Source organism: Sciurus vulgaris (genome assembly GCF_902686455.1).
Source record: "Sciurus vulgaris genome assembly, chromosome: 9".
In the NCBI taxonomy this organism is placed as follows: Eukaryota; Metazoa; Chordata; class Mammalia; order Rodentia; family Sciuridae; genus Sciurus; species Sciurus vulgaris.
Window position 1 is genome coordinate 33,314,756 of NC_136469.1, and position 14,561 is coordinate 33,329,316.

Sequence of the window (14,561 nt, forward strand, 5' to 3'; positions counted from 1 at the left end):
ACGTCTCTCTGAATCAGTTTTATATTGAGTAGCACAATGAAGGGGTTTTTCAAGCTTTTACTTTAGAAGATAGGAAAGAGCTGAACATTGTAGCCTATTAGGCAGGAGTGAGAGGAAGAGATTGAAAGTCCAGGAGGGACTGGAACAAGAGTCCAGCTTGCGTCCATGGGACAGAATGTGGGTCAAAGCTCAGGCTAGTTTGAAGACATACAAAACTCGAGAGGGAAAAGAGAAAAAAAGAAGGTAGATGTCTGAAGACCCTGTGAATTCTTGGCTAAGATCTAACTGATGTCAGTTTTTAAGAGTGAATTAGAAGGTCACAAGCAGTAAGAAGTTCAAAATTAGTTATGCCATATCTATCCTATGCATAAAAAATAAAATAAAAATTTGTCTCTGTATATTAAAAGTTCTATTTATGTCCAATTGAAAATGTATAAAGGATAAGAGAAATATAATCAGAAATCAAGTCTTTTAAATATGTTATTTCACCATTTAAAAAACTGTTGGTTTAGAAATCTTAAATGTTCAGAGAAACTTTATTGACATAACAATCGAGAACATTTTTCACTTCTTTATTTCACAAATACCTGTTCATTTTGTATCCTTAAGTTTTCACTTTCAATCCTTTTTATTCTGTGCATTTCATGTAGATAAACATTTTTCTTTTCCAACCATTCCTGTGAGAATAAAGAAAAGGTTATATGCTATTCAAAGTATCCCAAATGAATCAGAATTCTTATCTAAAATTTCCAAAATACTTGATTAAAGTTTTAAGAAGCAAAACAAAAAAATCATAAATTTTATATAAACTAGTATTATTTTTCTTTTTCTAATATTCTAATACATAAAAATTGAGTATATTTAAGAAAATTATATGTATATTATCCTTCTTATTACTAACAATACTGACTTCAAAGATTTAACATAATGGCCAAATATATCAACCTTTTTTCCCTGATCTTTACTTGTACCATTTCCTAAAGTATACTATTCTGTATAACAAACAAAAGGTGATGCTTATTGAAACTGAAAAAAAAATTAAGAAAATCTTTCTGTGTAAACTAACAATGTTTCAGAAGAGAAAACTTTAGGAATTAATTTTGTTCATTAACAATATAAAATTTTAGGAGAAAATAGGATAATACATTTATATCAATATTTTGGCTTTTGTTATATTTCTATAATTATGGTTTCTTCTCTTTTCTAAAAACAACTATGTTCATCTAAAAAAAAAGCACGGAAGCTAATAACTGAGTAATCTAACTTTGGTTTGCTCAGGCATTTTAAAGGAAAACTTTTTCTCCCCAAATTAAGTATCAAACCATCATTTTCTGGGGCTGGGAGTGTAGCTCAGTGGTAGAAGTCATGATAAACATTTGTATGCCCTGGGTTGAACCTCCCACACACACACACACACACACACACACACACACACAAAAATTATAAGACCAAAATGAAAGCAACAACAACATCAAAATTTCTAGTAGTCTTTTCATTTGCTGATATGGAAATAATTAATTCTTCTTTTTAAAAATACTTTCTTTTTACCTGATAAACAGCTGCCCTTATGTGATCTGCTCTGTCAGGTTCTAAACTCTGCTTTTGGTCCAAGACTTTCAGGGTCCCTAAATAGTGAGAAGAGGAAGTTGTCGATGGACTTCTCCTTACAGAACTGGATTTCTTTAAAAACTCAGAGGTCATTAATCTGAAAAGTTTCAAATGAATAAAGATAAAGTATTTCAATTGCAATTACGGAAGAGAGATCTATTAAAATATGAACTCCTTTTTTACATTTCAAAACTCTATTGTAATTTAATACATTATACTTACTTTCATAATGATACAGCTAAAAAGTAGTTTTTTTCTTAGTCTACAAAGAATTCTATTAAACTTTATAACTTTAAGTGATATCATTTTAAGTTGCACTTTTTAGGTATTTATAATTGAAACCTTTAAAAAATGGATCATTATCTCAAGTTACACAGAGGTAACAATATTTAAAAAGTGGGTTTAGGGCTGGGGATATAGCTCAGTTAGTAGAGTGTGTGCCTCTGATGCACAAGGCCCTGGGTATAATCCCCAGCATCACCACAGGAAAAAAAAAAAAAGTGGGTTTTAAGCACTCTTTAAATGCTTTTTTATGTTATTCTGTTACATAAACCAATCTAAATATAAAGTTAGAAAGCACAGTACCCTCTGTGTCATGGGTTGGGGGACAATCTGGGCATCCTGTGTTTGGGTAGATGAAGTTGAACAACCACAGCTCTGTTCATTCACTTGGGTATGGGCAATTCCTGCATTCTCACTACAAGGGCAGAACTGAGCAGTTAACAACAGGGATTGAATTGCCTACAGACTCTAAAATAATAGCTTACTGGCCATTTACAGAAGTTGACTGGCCTTGCTCTACTTGACTGATTATAATCATGATCTGAATAAAAGATGCATTAGGTTTTGATTAGCACAGAGGAGTTAAGTTAGCAACATTCATCAGCAGCAGTATGGATGAAACTGTATCAATTCTTGTCACTGTATTAAACCCACTTAGTTCATAAACCCCTTTAGGTACAATTTTGTATGTGTTAGACAAAGATACTAAAAGAGAGGAATAACGCTGGACTTCAGCTTTATATCTAATATCTCAGCAAAAACAGAAGAAGCTCTATTCTAGGAGCCATGCAATGACATTATGGAAGAAGAAAAAATCCCTCAAAGGAAGATCTTGGAGAACAAATGTATTGTGCAAACATTCCAGGCATTAAAATAATCAGTAATAGATGTAAACATTTTATTATTTACTATAAAAGAATATGATTAACTGCAGGGTTTAATAATTAAGTTTCTACTCCAGTCATCTTACAGGTAAAAATAAAATTGGAGAAAATCCACAATGCCAAATCAAATTTGCCTTATGAAATTTAAATATAAATGAGTCTTGCTAGAATGAAAACCCATGAAAGAGGGATGTTAATTACCTGCCACCTGCACTAGATGCTCTGTTGTTGGTTGACTTTTTATTCTTCATATTTTTATCCTCGATCGCCTTCTGTTAAATAGAAGATTCAAATAATTTAAATAATCCACATATGGATTATTCACCAGAAGAATCACAGTTAGGCTTAGAGATGAAACTGTTAATTTTTACACATCTACTACATATCAAGCACAGAAGGTACTGGGTACAAAGCAGCGAATGAAATGTCTTCAAGGATACTAACTTTCAGAGAGGAGTGATTGGCAATAATCACAAACAAATGTGACTCATGCAGGAGATGACAGTGGGACAAAGAGTAACTAGAGAGGGGCTGGGGTTACTGTAACGAAGCTGATCAGAGAATGATGGGAGGAAAGGGCCCACGGTGAAGATCTACGGGATGGAAGGAGAAGTGCTGAGAGCCCCCGAGTGACATTTTTGAAAAACACGGAAGTCAGTGGTACAGAAGCCCAGGGAACGTAAGGTGAGTGGAGAAACCAGGGTCCGAGAAGAATCACGTGAGATCACTAGGTGGTGGTGAGGAGTTTGGGTTTTAGTCTCAAGATGATAAACCAACAAAGAGACTTTAACAGTGGGGTGGGAGGTGATTAGACTCAAATCCAGGAAAGACCCCTCAGTAGAGACTGAGAAAAAAGACAAGGGTCTAGCCCAAGAAAATATGTTATAATCTTACTTGTTATGTGTAAGTTGCTTATTCTAATTTATAATTGCCTCTTGGGCATTTCAAGGGCTCCACTTATAAGCTGTATACTATTTTTTTTTTTTTTTTTTGTACTAGGGATTCAACCCAGAGGTGCTTTGCCACTGAGTCACATCCATTACTCTTTTAATTTATTTTGAGACAGGTTCTGAGTTGCTTAGGTCCTTGTCAAATTGCTGAGCCTGGCCTCAAACTTTCAATCCTCTTGCCTCAGCCTCCCTAGCTGCTAGAATTCAAGGGTGCCCCACTGCACCTAGCTAAGACTATCCTTTCTTTTAAGGAACAACTTTTCTACTTATACAGATGGGTGGGTGGGTGCTAACAGTAAAATGAGAACATAGATGTGAATACATTCCTAACTTAGCAGTTTTTCCTAGGGAAGGCAGCTAAGGATGATATATTTGGAACCTGACTTAATAATCCTTTCCCATAAATTTAATTATAAAAACCCCTACATATTATGAAAGTCCGGTTCAACCCCCAGTGTTCAGCCAGCACTACTTCCCTCCCCTAATAATGTAAGCTGCTAGCAAACTGCAGCTATAAGAGATAAACACTAAACTCAGGAGAAATAAAGACTAAAAATGCTATCCTATTCATTTTAAAAGTATAGTACTTGGTACAATTAATTGTAGGAACAAGCAATTCTATGTGCCACACATCTATTTCTAAGATTATAATGATAATGTTCCTCATGATGACCTTGTCCATCTAAAAAGCATTTCTTAAAAGATTTTCATGGGGGGCTGGGGAGATAGCTCAGTTGGTAGAGTGCTTGCCTTGTAAGCACAAGGCCCTGGGTTCGATCCCCAGCACCCCCCCCCAAAAAAAAGTTCATGAAAATTGTTAAAAATGTTTTAAAGTGATATCCAAAAAAAACTTTCACAATCTCAAAAATCTCAAACTTGTTCCAGACAGCTGCATTTTTTTATAATGTAAAAGACTTATAGAAACATACACAGTTGTAGGTATTTCTGAGATACTTATAAGTACATATGACCACATACCACTGGTAATTTTTAACAGAACACTGGGTTTCACTGTATTAACTGAAAATCTTTCTTGAAGATAAAAGTTCTACTGAATTAAGTGAGACAATATCATGCCACTATCAAAAGATGAGTTTCCCACAGGTAATACAGAAGTACAGAACATAAAGGACCAAACACTTTCAAGTCCTTTTTCGAGTTTCAAGCTGTAGTACGAAAGACATAAGTTTATAGAAATACCTTTGCAGATTCTGTTGCATTGGTATGAGATTGAACTAGCATGGGATCGGCTGTTAAGTCACCATCTGTCATCAGTTCAGCCTTCTCTTTTTCTTCTTCAAGGGTATCAGCAGGCACTAGAATTTCCTGGGGTTTCTCAAGTTCAGTAGAAACACAGTTTATCAAATCTGAATTCTCTTCATTTTCATTTAATTTCAAGGAATTATGGTTTTCAGGAAATTCTCCATTCTGATCTATTTTGAGAAAGAATAACAGCACTAAAACCTTCTTCTCAATTAAAAGTAGATAAACAGATTCTATATATTCCTTTAAGTGAAGATTGTATGTGATCTCTTTTTTTCCTTTCTTTCTTTTTCTTTTTTTGGTGTTGCTGGGGATTGAACTCAGGTCTCCAGCATGATAGGTAGGTGCTGTACCATTAAGCCACATCCCCAGTCCCACGTACTCTTTTTTCTTGCAAAATAAAATATGAAGAAAATGATCATATTAAACTCATATGCACTTTTCCCCCCAATGATCTAGGAAAGAAAAATGGCTATTCTTAATCTAATGAAACATTTAACAAAACAAAATACTCTGAAAAAATAGCATAGTCATAATTAGAATGGAATAACTACCTCCAAACCAACACACACCAAAAGAACTAGTTGAGGTATAAACCAAGTAACTTAGATGGCAGCATGTGTTCAGTTCCAAAGCCTGTGTGCTCTTGGCTGGAAAAACAGACTATGAAAACAGGAGGTTCCTACCAGGATCTACCTATCGGCCAAAACTGCATTTTCGTCATCAAAAGTCTTAATTCTGTTGCTTTCATTACGGCCTCTTTTTTTTGGAACTTATTTAGAGTAAGTAGGTATTAAAATTCCATGATCATTACAGTTATATATTCACATGTGAGAAATGCACATGACTCAACTGAGATTGGATTCTTTGGAGAAACAAACAAGGACTTTGGAGCCAAAGATTTCAACTCTGGCTCCAGCACTGACCTTGGCTATGTTTCCCAATATGTCTGCACTTCAGTGTCTCTCATCTGTAAAATGACAAAAATTCTACTACATAGTAAGCACTTAATAAATGTTAGTTAGACATTTATAACTGTTAGAAACAGTTATGTCTTTTAGCTCTCATTAAGCCCAAGAAAACAAACCACTTACACCTCACATTTACTATGTGCTTACTATGGTACTGTTCTAAGTGTTTTACATGTATTATTAATTTGTTTATTTCTCACAACCACCCTATAAAGTAGATATTCTTATTATCCACACTTTAAAAAATCATTATACAAGGTCAGAGAGGTTCCTTTGTTCATGTAGTGGTCCCAGATTCAAATCAAGCTTAAACCCCAGAAACCCACCTAGCTATTATGGAGTATTGTATAGACTATTGCAGCAACGTGTACATTATAATAATTTACCTTAAGTGATCATTCCATTTGTGTCCAGAAGTGGGCCAGTGGCTAAACTGCACTCTATCATTTAATTTTTACAATAATCTTTTGAGATAGGTAAGATTTGGAGAAATTGAGGCACTGAGTGATTAGTTTCTACATTTAAAGTCACACAGTCGACTATGCAGTCGGGATTGAAAAACTCAGGCTAACACAAATATATATTTTCTCTTTAACTGTGGAAAGTATCATATCTCTTACAAAGTGTTTTAAGCAATGCAAAGTTCATAAATAATATACATTAATTAGAATATAATTACCTTTTATAGCTGTTTTTCCCTCAGGTCCTGGTGAAAAGGAATTTCCAAGATCTTCTGTAAGAGCTGATGATGATAAATTTGATAACAATGGATCCTATTTAAAAAAAAAAAAAGTATTTACCATCTAAGCTTAGTTTTGAATATTTATGGACATCATAGCATTATTAAAACCATCTCATAACTTTGGAATCTGCATTATTAGGAATTTGCCATTGAAACATCAAAAGCATTAAGCCACTGGAGGTAAATATGCCTCTCTTGCTGTCTTGGTCATTTCAAGAGGTCACTAGAAGCTGGGTGTGATGACACATGCCTGTAATCTCAGCAGCTCGGGAGGCTGAGGCAAGAGGATCTTGAGTTCAAAGCAAGCCTCAGCAACAGGGAGGCACTGAAGAACTCAGTGAGACCTGTCTCTAAATAAAATACAAGATGGGCTGGGGGTGTGGCTCAGTGGTTGAGTGCCCCTGAGTTCAGTCCCTGGTACCTTCCCATCCAAAAAAGGTGGTCATGAAAAGAGTCATTCTAGATCTGTATCAAATGTTGTCTGTATTTGTTTTTAGCAATTTTTAAAACTCCTGCTTTTCTAAAATCAAATCGACTATGAATATTTAAGGCAAAGATTTGATCTTGATCTCTGTCTCCAATTTTCTTTTTAAGGAAAGTATGAAAAAAAAGAGGTAAAAAATTTTTAGTTTTTTTTTTTTTTTTTTTTGGTACTGGGATTGAACCCAAGGGCACACAATCATTAAGTCACATCCCCAGCCCTTTTTTTTTTTTTTTTTTTTTTTTGCGGTGCCCCAGCCCTTTTTTGTATTTTATTTTATTTAGAGACAGGGTCTCACTGAGTTGTTTAGGGCCTTGCTAAGTTTCTGAGGCTGGCTATGAACTCTCAATCCTCCTGTCTCAGTCTCCTAAGCCTGTAAGATTACAGGTACTCACCACTGTGCTGGGCAAACTTGTTTCAAACAAATATTACTAGTTGTCCCAATGAAAGCAATTTATAAAACCAAGCAGATAGCTACTTGCAAATATTATAGGTGAAAAAGGTACATAAATTTCAATCATGTGAATTTGAAATCTGAAATGAAATTATCGTACTTGTATCTAAAATACACAATTCTTTAGAGAATAATAAACTAGCCTAAGGTGATATTATAATGTAAGAATTTTATTTTTGTTGCATAAATAGCAATATTTAGTTTCTTTCCCTTAATATTTTATGTGCTCACAGGAAATTATATATCAAAAGCAATAAGAAGAAAACATTTGGGAAAATGTCAGAAGGGATGAGACACTGGAGTCTACCTTGAAAGACAAAGTTACACCTGAAGAGATCTGCATGCTTGGTAGTTTTTGGATTTAAGGTATTTCTCAACCTGCGCAGTTCAAGTGGTAGAAGGCTAGGGAGTGGCTTGAGAGCACAGAGGAGTCAATACATTTGAGAAGGAGTTGTGAAGCCTTGGAATCTGTATCCAGAATTCTTCTAAAACCTTTGGCATATCTATATATGACATAAAGAAGACCTCAGAAGATGATATGAAACTATAGAAACTAGAAACTGAAAGAAATAAGCAGGGATTCCTATTGATATCTATTGCAAGGGAGAAAGAGGTAAAAACTTGTATCGAGACACAATATTTGCTTACTAGAAAATATGCTCAGAGGCACATAATGTAATCTAAAATCTTTGCAACATACCATTCATAATATCGTGTATTCAATCAAAAGCCACTAAGCAGATGAAGAAATAAGAAAACACAAACTCATGAAGAATAAAAAAAGAATCACAGTAAAAAGAATCTTGAGACAATCTGATTGTTGAAGTTACTAAAGACTTTAAGGTAGTTATTATAAGATTGTTCAAGCACTTTAAGAAAATGTATGCATGATAGCTGAACAGATGTGGATCATAGAGATATAGAAAATATAAAAATATCAATGAAAACTCTAGAGCTAAACTCTATAATAACTGAAAAAATCACCAGAGAGACTTATTAGCAGATCAGAGATGGTAGAAAAAGTCAGTGAACTTGAAGAAGGAACAATACAAATTACTCAATCTGGAAAACAAGTAGGAAAAAAGATTAAAGAAACAGAACTTCTGAGATCAGTGAGATTCATCAAAAATTTAAACATCCCAAAAGAAAAGAAAAGAAAAATAATGTAGTAAAAATTAAAAAAAAGAAAAACAAAAACTTCCCATTTTCCTGGCAGGTGTCAGCTTATAGATCCCAAAAGTTCAACTAGCCCCACACGGAAAATATAAAGAAACTAGACCTAGGTACCTACTTGTAGTCAAACTGCTATAATTGAAAAATAAATCTTGAAAATATTACTGAAAGCAGGAGGAAAACAACAGCATATTTTATGTAGGAGAATAAAATGAGTGATTGCTTATTTCTCAACAGAAACAAGAGGGGCCAGGAACAATGGAAACTGATAAAGAGGTAGGGGTCAGAGAAAGGAACTGTCAGTCAAGAAGTTCAGCTAAATCATCCTCCAAAAATGAAGATAAATAAGCACTTTCTAGATAAGAACAGACTGAGAAAATCTATTACTGACCAACCTGCATTACAGGAAATGAAAACAAAGTACATTAGACTAAATGGAAATAACATGAAATGATAATCTGGATCCATAGGAAGAAGATCTCTAGAAACACTATATATAAGAAAATTTTAAATATTCATTCTTCTTTTAATTCTTTGAAAACCTAAGACAAAAAGTTTTGAAGTCTTGTTAGTGGAAACTTATAATGTGGAATTGTGGGAATTATATCATGTAGATGTAGTATACATGCCAATGATAGCACAATGGGTGAGGCACTATAGGGAACTGAACTGTGAAGAGGTTCTATATGGGATGTGAAATACGGTATCAACTCTATAGTGCAAATAGGGACAGTTCAAAGTTCAACAGAGCTGGGCACATGCCTCTATGAGCCCAGTGATTCAGGAGGCTGAGGCAGGAGGATCACAAATTCATGATCAGCCTCAGCAATTTAGTGAGGCCCTGTCTCAAAATAAAAAAGGGCTGGGATTGTAGCATGGTGGGCTCAATTCCCAGTAAAATAAATAAATAAATAAATAATGGGAAAATTAAAACACATGATTAGTGCTCTAAAATGGCAGGAAGGAGTAACAGAGGAATAACATAACAAAGCAAAGAGAAAACAAACAGTAACAAACTGGTCTTAAATCCAACTGTGTCAGTGTTTACATTAAAAGTAAATGGTGAAAACACTCACAAATTGACAGAACACCAGAATTAAAATGCACAGATTGTCAGACTTCATTTAAAAAATAAAAAATGTGACCTAAATCATTATAAGATATTCACTTAAAGTAGAGAAAATTAGTTTTACAGAAAACTCATAGAAACATGTATATTATACAAGCACCGGAGTTCGGCAAGGTGAAGTATCAAAGTGAACTGCAGATAAGGAATATTACCAGAGGTAAAGACATCTCAAAAGGGATAATTAATATGTATATGCTAGTAACAGAGTTACTAGCATAACAAAAAATTCTGACAGAGCTAAAGAGATGTATGCATAAGCAAATCCACAAACATAACGGGACATATGAACATCTTTAAGGTAGTAATTGGTAAGTTAACTGACAAAAAAAAATCAGTAAAGATAGAGAAGATCTGAGTGATACTACCAACCACCTTGACCAAACTGAAATTGTAAAACGTTATATCCTAGACAGTGTACTTTGCCAATGCAAATGGCACTTACACAGGATACACTTAGGCTATGCCATTAACAAACAGCTCTTTTAAAATTTTGAAATCATATAAGATATAGTCTTTGAGCCACAATAAAATGAATTTATAATCAGTAGCAAAAGTAAGTCTAGAGAAGACCCAAATATTTGGAAAAAAAATATCATGCACCACAAAATAAACAATTGGTCAAAAAAGAGAACACATGAGATATTAGAAAATTCATTTAAGGAAATCCTGATGAAAAGAAAAGGCATTGAAAAAGTAGGATGTTAAACAGTACAGAAAAGGAAATGTATAGCTTTCAGTGGTTTCAACAGAGGATTCAAGACCAAAAATCAAGAAGAAAACTTTCAAACTTAAATAGAATCCAATAAAATAAAAGAGAAGATATAATAAAGATGACAATTAGCAAAACTGAAAACAAACAATAGAGGAAACTAACAAAGCCAAAGCTGGTTCTTTGAAAAGTTTAATAAAACTAAACGATGACTACCAACATTTAACTAGAAGGGTAAAAACTGTAAATTAAATATGTCAGAAATAAAAGACACAATGACATGATGACCTCTAATCCTCAAAATGATAGGGAAATATCAAGAAAAAGTGTGTTTGTAAGTTTGACATGTCAGGTGAAATGGGCAAATTTCTTAAAAGCAAATTACCAAACTGATAAAAAAAAATCTGAATACCAATATATCTATAAAAAACTAAATTTACTGCATTTAATTTAATTTAATGAATTTACTTTAATTTAAATTCCATCGTGAATGTTTTTACTTAAGGTTTCTTACCAAACTTTTTTTGACTTTTGGTTTCTTACCAAACTTTTAGAAAATAAAAGGTAAAGAGATACTCCCTAATTCATTTGACACACAATTCCAATAAGACCCTTATAAGAAAAAAAAAAAAAAAAACTATAGACCAACAGACTTCATAAATATTTATGTAGAAGTCTTAATAAAATGTTAACAAATAAAATCCCATAATAAAATATTGTGCTTTGATCCATCAGAGTTGATTCTAGGATGCCAAGTCTGCAGGGCTCACCCTTGCAGTGTCTGATTGTGACATCTGCAGGATTATGCTATAGTATGGATCTTAAATGTCCCCAAAGACCCATGTATTAAGGTCGTGGTTCACAGCCCATGGTACTATGGGGAGGTGGTGGAATCTTTCAGAGGTGGTCTCCCAGGAGAAAGTTGGATCATTGATGGTGCACCCTTGAAGGGGATATTGGGAGCCTGGTCCTTCCATATTCTTTCTCTCTGCTTCCCAGATGCCATGAGGTCTCCACAATGCACTTCCACCATGACTCACCACCTAGCCACAAGCCCAAATCAGTCATGCCAATCAACCAAGGACTAAACTCTCCAAAATTCTGAATTGTCCCTCCTCTTCAGTTGATTATCTCAGGTATTTTGTTACTGACTGTAAAGCAGTAGGGAGGGTACAGTGTCAAGTGAGTGTTTATACACAGATAAAGAAGTTTGAGCATGACTGAATGCAGATGGAATAGACCAGTGAGGAGCCAAAGGTTGTTACACACAAGCAGAAAGAATAGAAAATAGATGGGAAATCCCTGAGATGGTGGATTTAGAGCACAGTCAGGAAGATTTTCATATTGAAAAGTATGAGACACTTAAAGTGTTAAATGTAGAAGTGTCTAGCAATAATAGTTGTACACTATGGGCTATGTTACAGACATTAATGTGCATGTGGTCTTAAGATCACCCAGCAACATGGAAGCACTCCATGACCTAATTCTAAGAGACACAGAAAAAGCACAACACAAAACATGATGTAGGCTAAGATGATAAATTAATGATACAAATATGAGAAAACAGCTTTAAAGGGAGTAAGAATAGTAAACTTCATTGCTATCATGTGGTGGAATTATGGTTGGGTATTTTCTATTAAATTATTTATCACAGTATGATGTAACTTAAATAATCTTAGCAATCTTTTTTCTTAATTGAGAAATATAAAAAATGTTTGAAAATATCATTTAAAGTTAGGTATGTATTCCTTTTTAAATGGTATACCCCCAAAATACAAGCCATCCAGAAGACCTTAAAAAGAAATAAGTTGCTTGTACTTAGTTAAGATAAAGACATTGGATTAAAGCTCCAATATCTGATGGTATCTTTTTTTAAGAAAGAATAGGGAGAAACAGAGGCATAAAGGAAACAGGAAGGTCATGTGGTGATGCAGGCATCTATAAATTAGGAAATGCCAAGGATTGTTGGAGGCCAGCAAAAACTGGAGGAGACTCTTCCTTAAAGGCTTTTGAAGGGATAGGGCCTTGCTGATTGGGGTCTTGATTAGGACTTTTGGCTTTCAGAACTAAGGGAGTAAATTTCTGTTGTTTTAAATCTCTCAGTGTGTGTCACTTTGTTATATCATCTGCAAGAAATACAACTTTCAGTTGATCAGAGTTATATTAAATATAAAGTAAAGTGTTTGGGTTTCTTCTCTTGATTTTTTCAGAGTAAATTAAAAAACGGCACAGAATTGCAGAGCAAAATGTGAATCTACCGAGTTTGCTTCCTCTTGTACCACCTCCCAGAGAATGTGTCCTTACACACCTACACAGCAGGTAAGTGATAAGAAAAAGAGATAAGATTGATCAGGTAACATCTTATTCCTTTTCCCTGATCCATTCACACAGATTATGGAGGAAGAATGTGTTTCTCCTACTTTCCCTTCAAAATGTAAGGTAGAAGTTCACTTACTATAGTGAAATATAAAAAGAAGGGACAAATGTTCTCCCTTAATAATAATATATAGCAAACTCCCTCCTGAAACCCAGATTCATATTTGATCTCACTTGGCATACACCAAAGAACATAAAGCAATGTCATGAACATTCAAAATACATTTTTGTGTGAATAAAACTAAATGCATAAAATGTCATTAGTATTTCCTTATCCATAAATTATACAACTCAAATATTACATATAATACTGATATATATATTATTAGAGATATACAGTATTATATGTAGCATTATGTAGACTCAAAAGAGCAAAATTATTTTAACATATTACTTTCTCTGAAATGGGCAGCATCTTAAAAACATAAATTATGGCTTAATTGGGAGGATTTTGTTCTCTCTTAGTGGTATTTAAAATAACACCATGTCTTATAATTGATGGGGTTTTAGATTCAATGAAATATAGTCTATTAAAAAAGGTTTAAAATTATTTCCTGATCAATTGTAGAAGCAAACATGTAAAACCCACACATACACAAAAATGCATGCACACAATTCATTCTTTTTTTCTAGTAATCAGATGCAAATGCCTGAATTCAAGAAATATGATTCAACAACTCAGCAGCAGTGCCAACCTCAAGATCAAGGTTTTCAGAGAATGTTTTTTCCTTAGCTTCTAACTGTCTGCCATCCAGCCTTGGGAGGGGAGGAGCAGAATCGACGTCTTCACTGAGAGCAGTTTCTTTATCTTCTAGTCTTTCTTTCTCCTCCACGAGCCTACTCTTTTTTAACATGCTCCTTGGCAGAGGTAAAGGCTTAAAGTGGTCAACTGTTTCAAGGCTGCTGCTATTTTCTGCTGAAAAATAAAATGCTTTAAGATGATTGGAAAAAAAAAAAAAAAAAAAGCACCTTGGCTTCAAACTTGGCCCTGTCCCAGGGCACCAAACTTCCCTCCAGTGCCATGTTCCTGGGCTCCCTGTCCTGCAGAATCCAGATGAAGACTATACCCTTCTCCATAAGCTCTAATAAGGCCCCAATAAGCAATAATTTATGATCTAAAATTTTTAACAATGTTGCCATCCTGAAAGTGACCAGTATACTTTAATTTCAAGAGAAGTTAATTGTTCAACTTTATGAACTCTCATAGTATTCAAAATATTTTTTAAAACAAAAAACCTTGCCTCTAAAATGAGGAGGTGCATGCATCAAACCTCTATTATGTACCTGAAGCCAGGCTGTATACATATTATTGGCCCTCATCATCATACAGTGACAATAGCCATGTGCATGGATTTTTACAGGCTGGGAAAAAAGATTTCTTTAAACATTTAATTTAATTTAATTTAATTTTTGTTTAACTGGGGGTTGAACCTAAGGGCACTCACTCTACCACTGAGCTACATCCGCAGTCCCTCATTTTTTATTTTAATTTAAAGACAGAGTCTCACTAAGTTGCTGAGCCTGACCTTGAACTTGAAC

General features: G+C 34.2%; 1 protein-coding gene across 2 annotated transcripts in view; it reads right to left on the reverse strand.

Moving 5' to 3' along the window:
• Window positions 1-14,561, reverse strand: part of MAP9 (microtubule associated protein 9) — a 32,719-nt gene that overhangs the window by 12,340 nt on the left and 5,818 nt on the right. The window contains exons 5-10 of one of the 2 annotated variants that reach the window (XM_079152927.1): window positions 13,718-13,935; window positions 6,638-6,731; window positions 4,925-5,157; window positions 2,976-3,046; window positions 1,549-1,705; window positions 588-677 (exon numbers count right to left, since the gene is read on the reverse strand). In XM_079152927.1, the coding sequence (XP_079009053.1) occupies window positions 588-677; window positions 1,549-1,705; window positions 2,976-3,046; window positions 4,925-5,157; window positions 6,638-6,731; window positions 13,718-13,935 (863 nt within the window). Of the gene's footprint in view, window positions 1-587; window positions 678-1,548; window positions 1,706-2,975; window positions 3,047-4,924; window positions 5,158-6,637; window positions 6,732-13,717; window positions 13,939-14,561 lie in introns of both variants that reach the window. The other variant, XM_079152926.1, reaches the window with a different exon arrangement.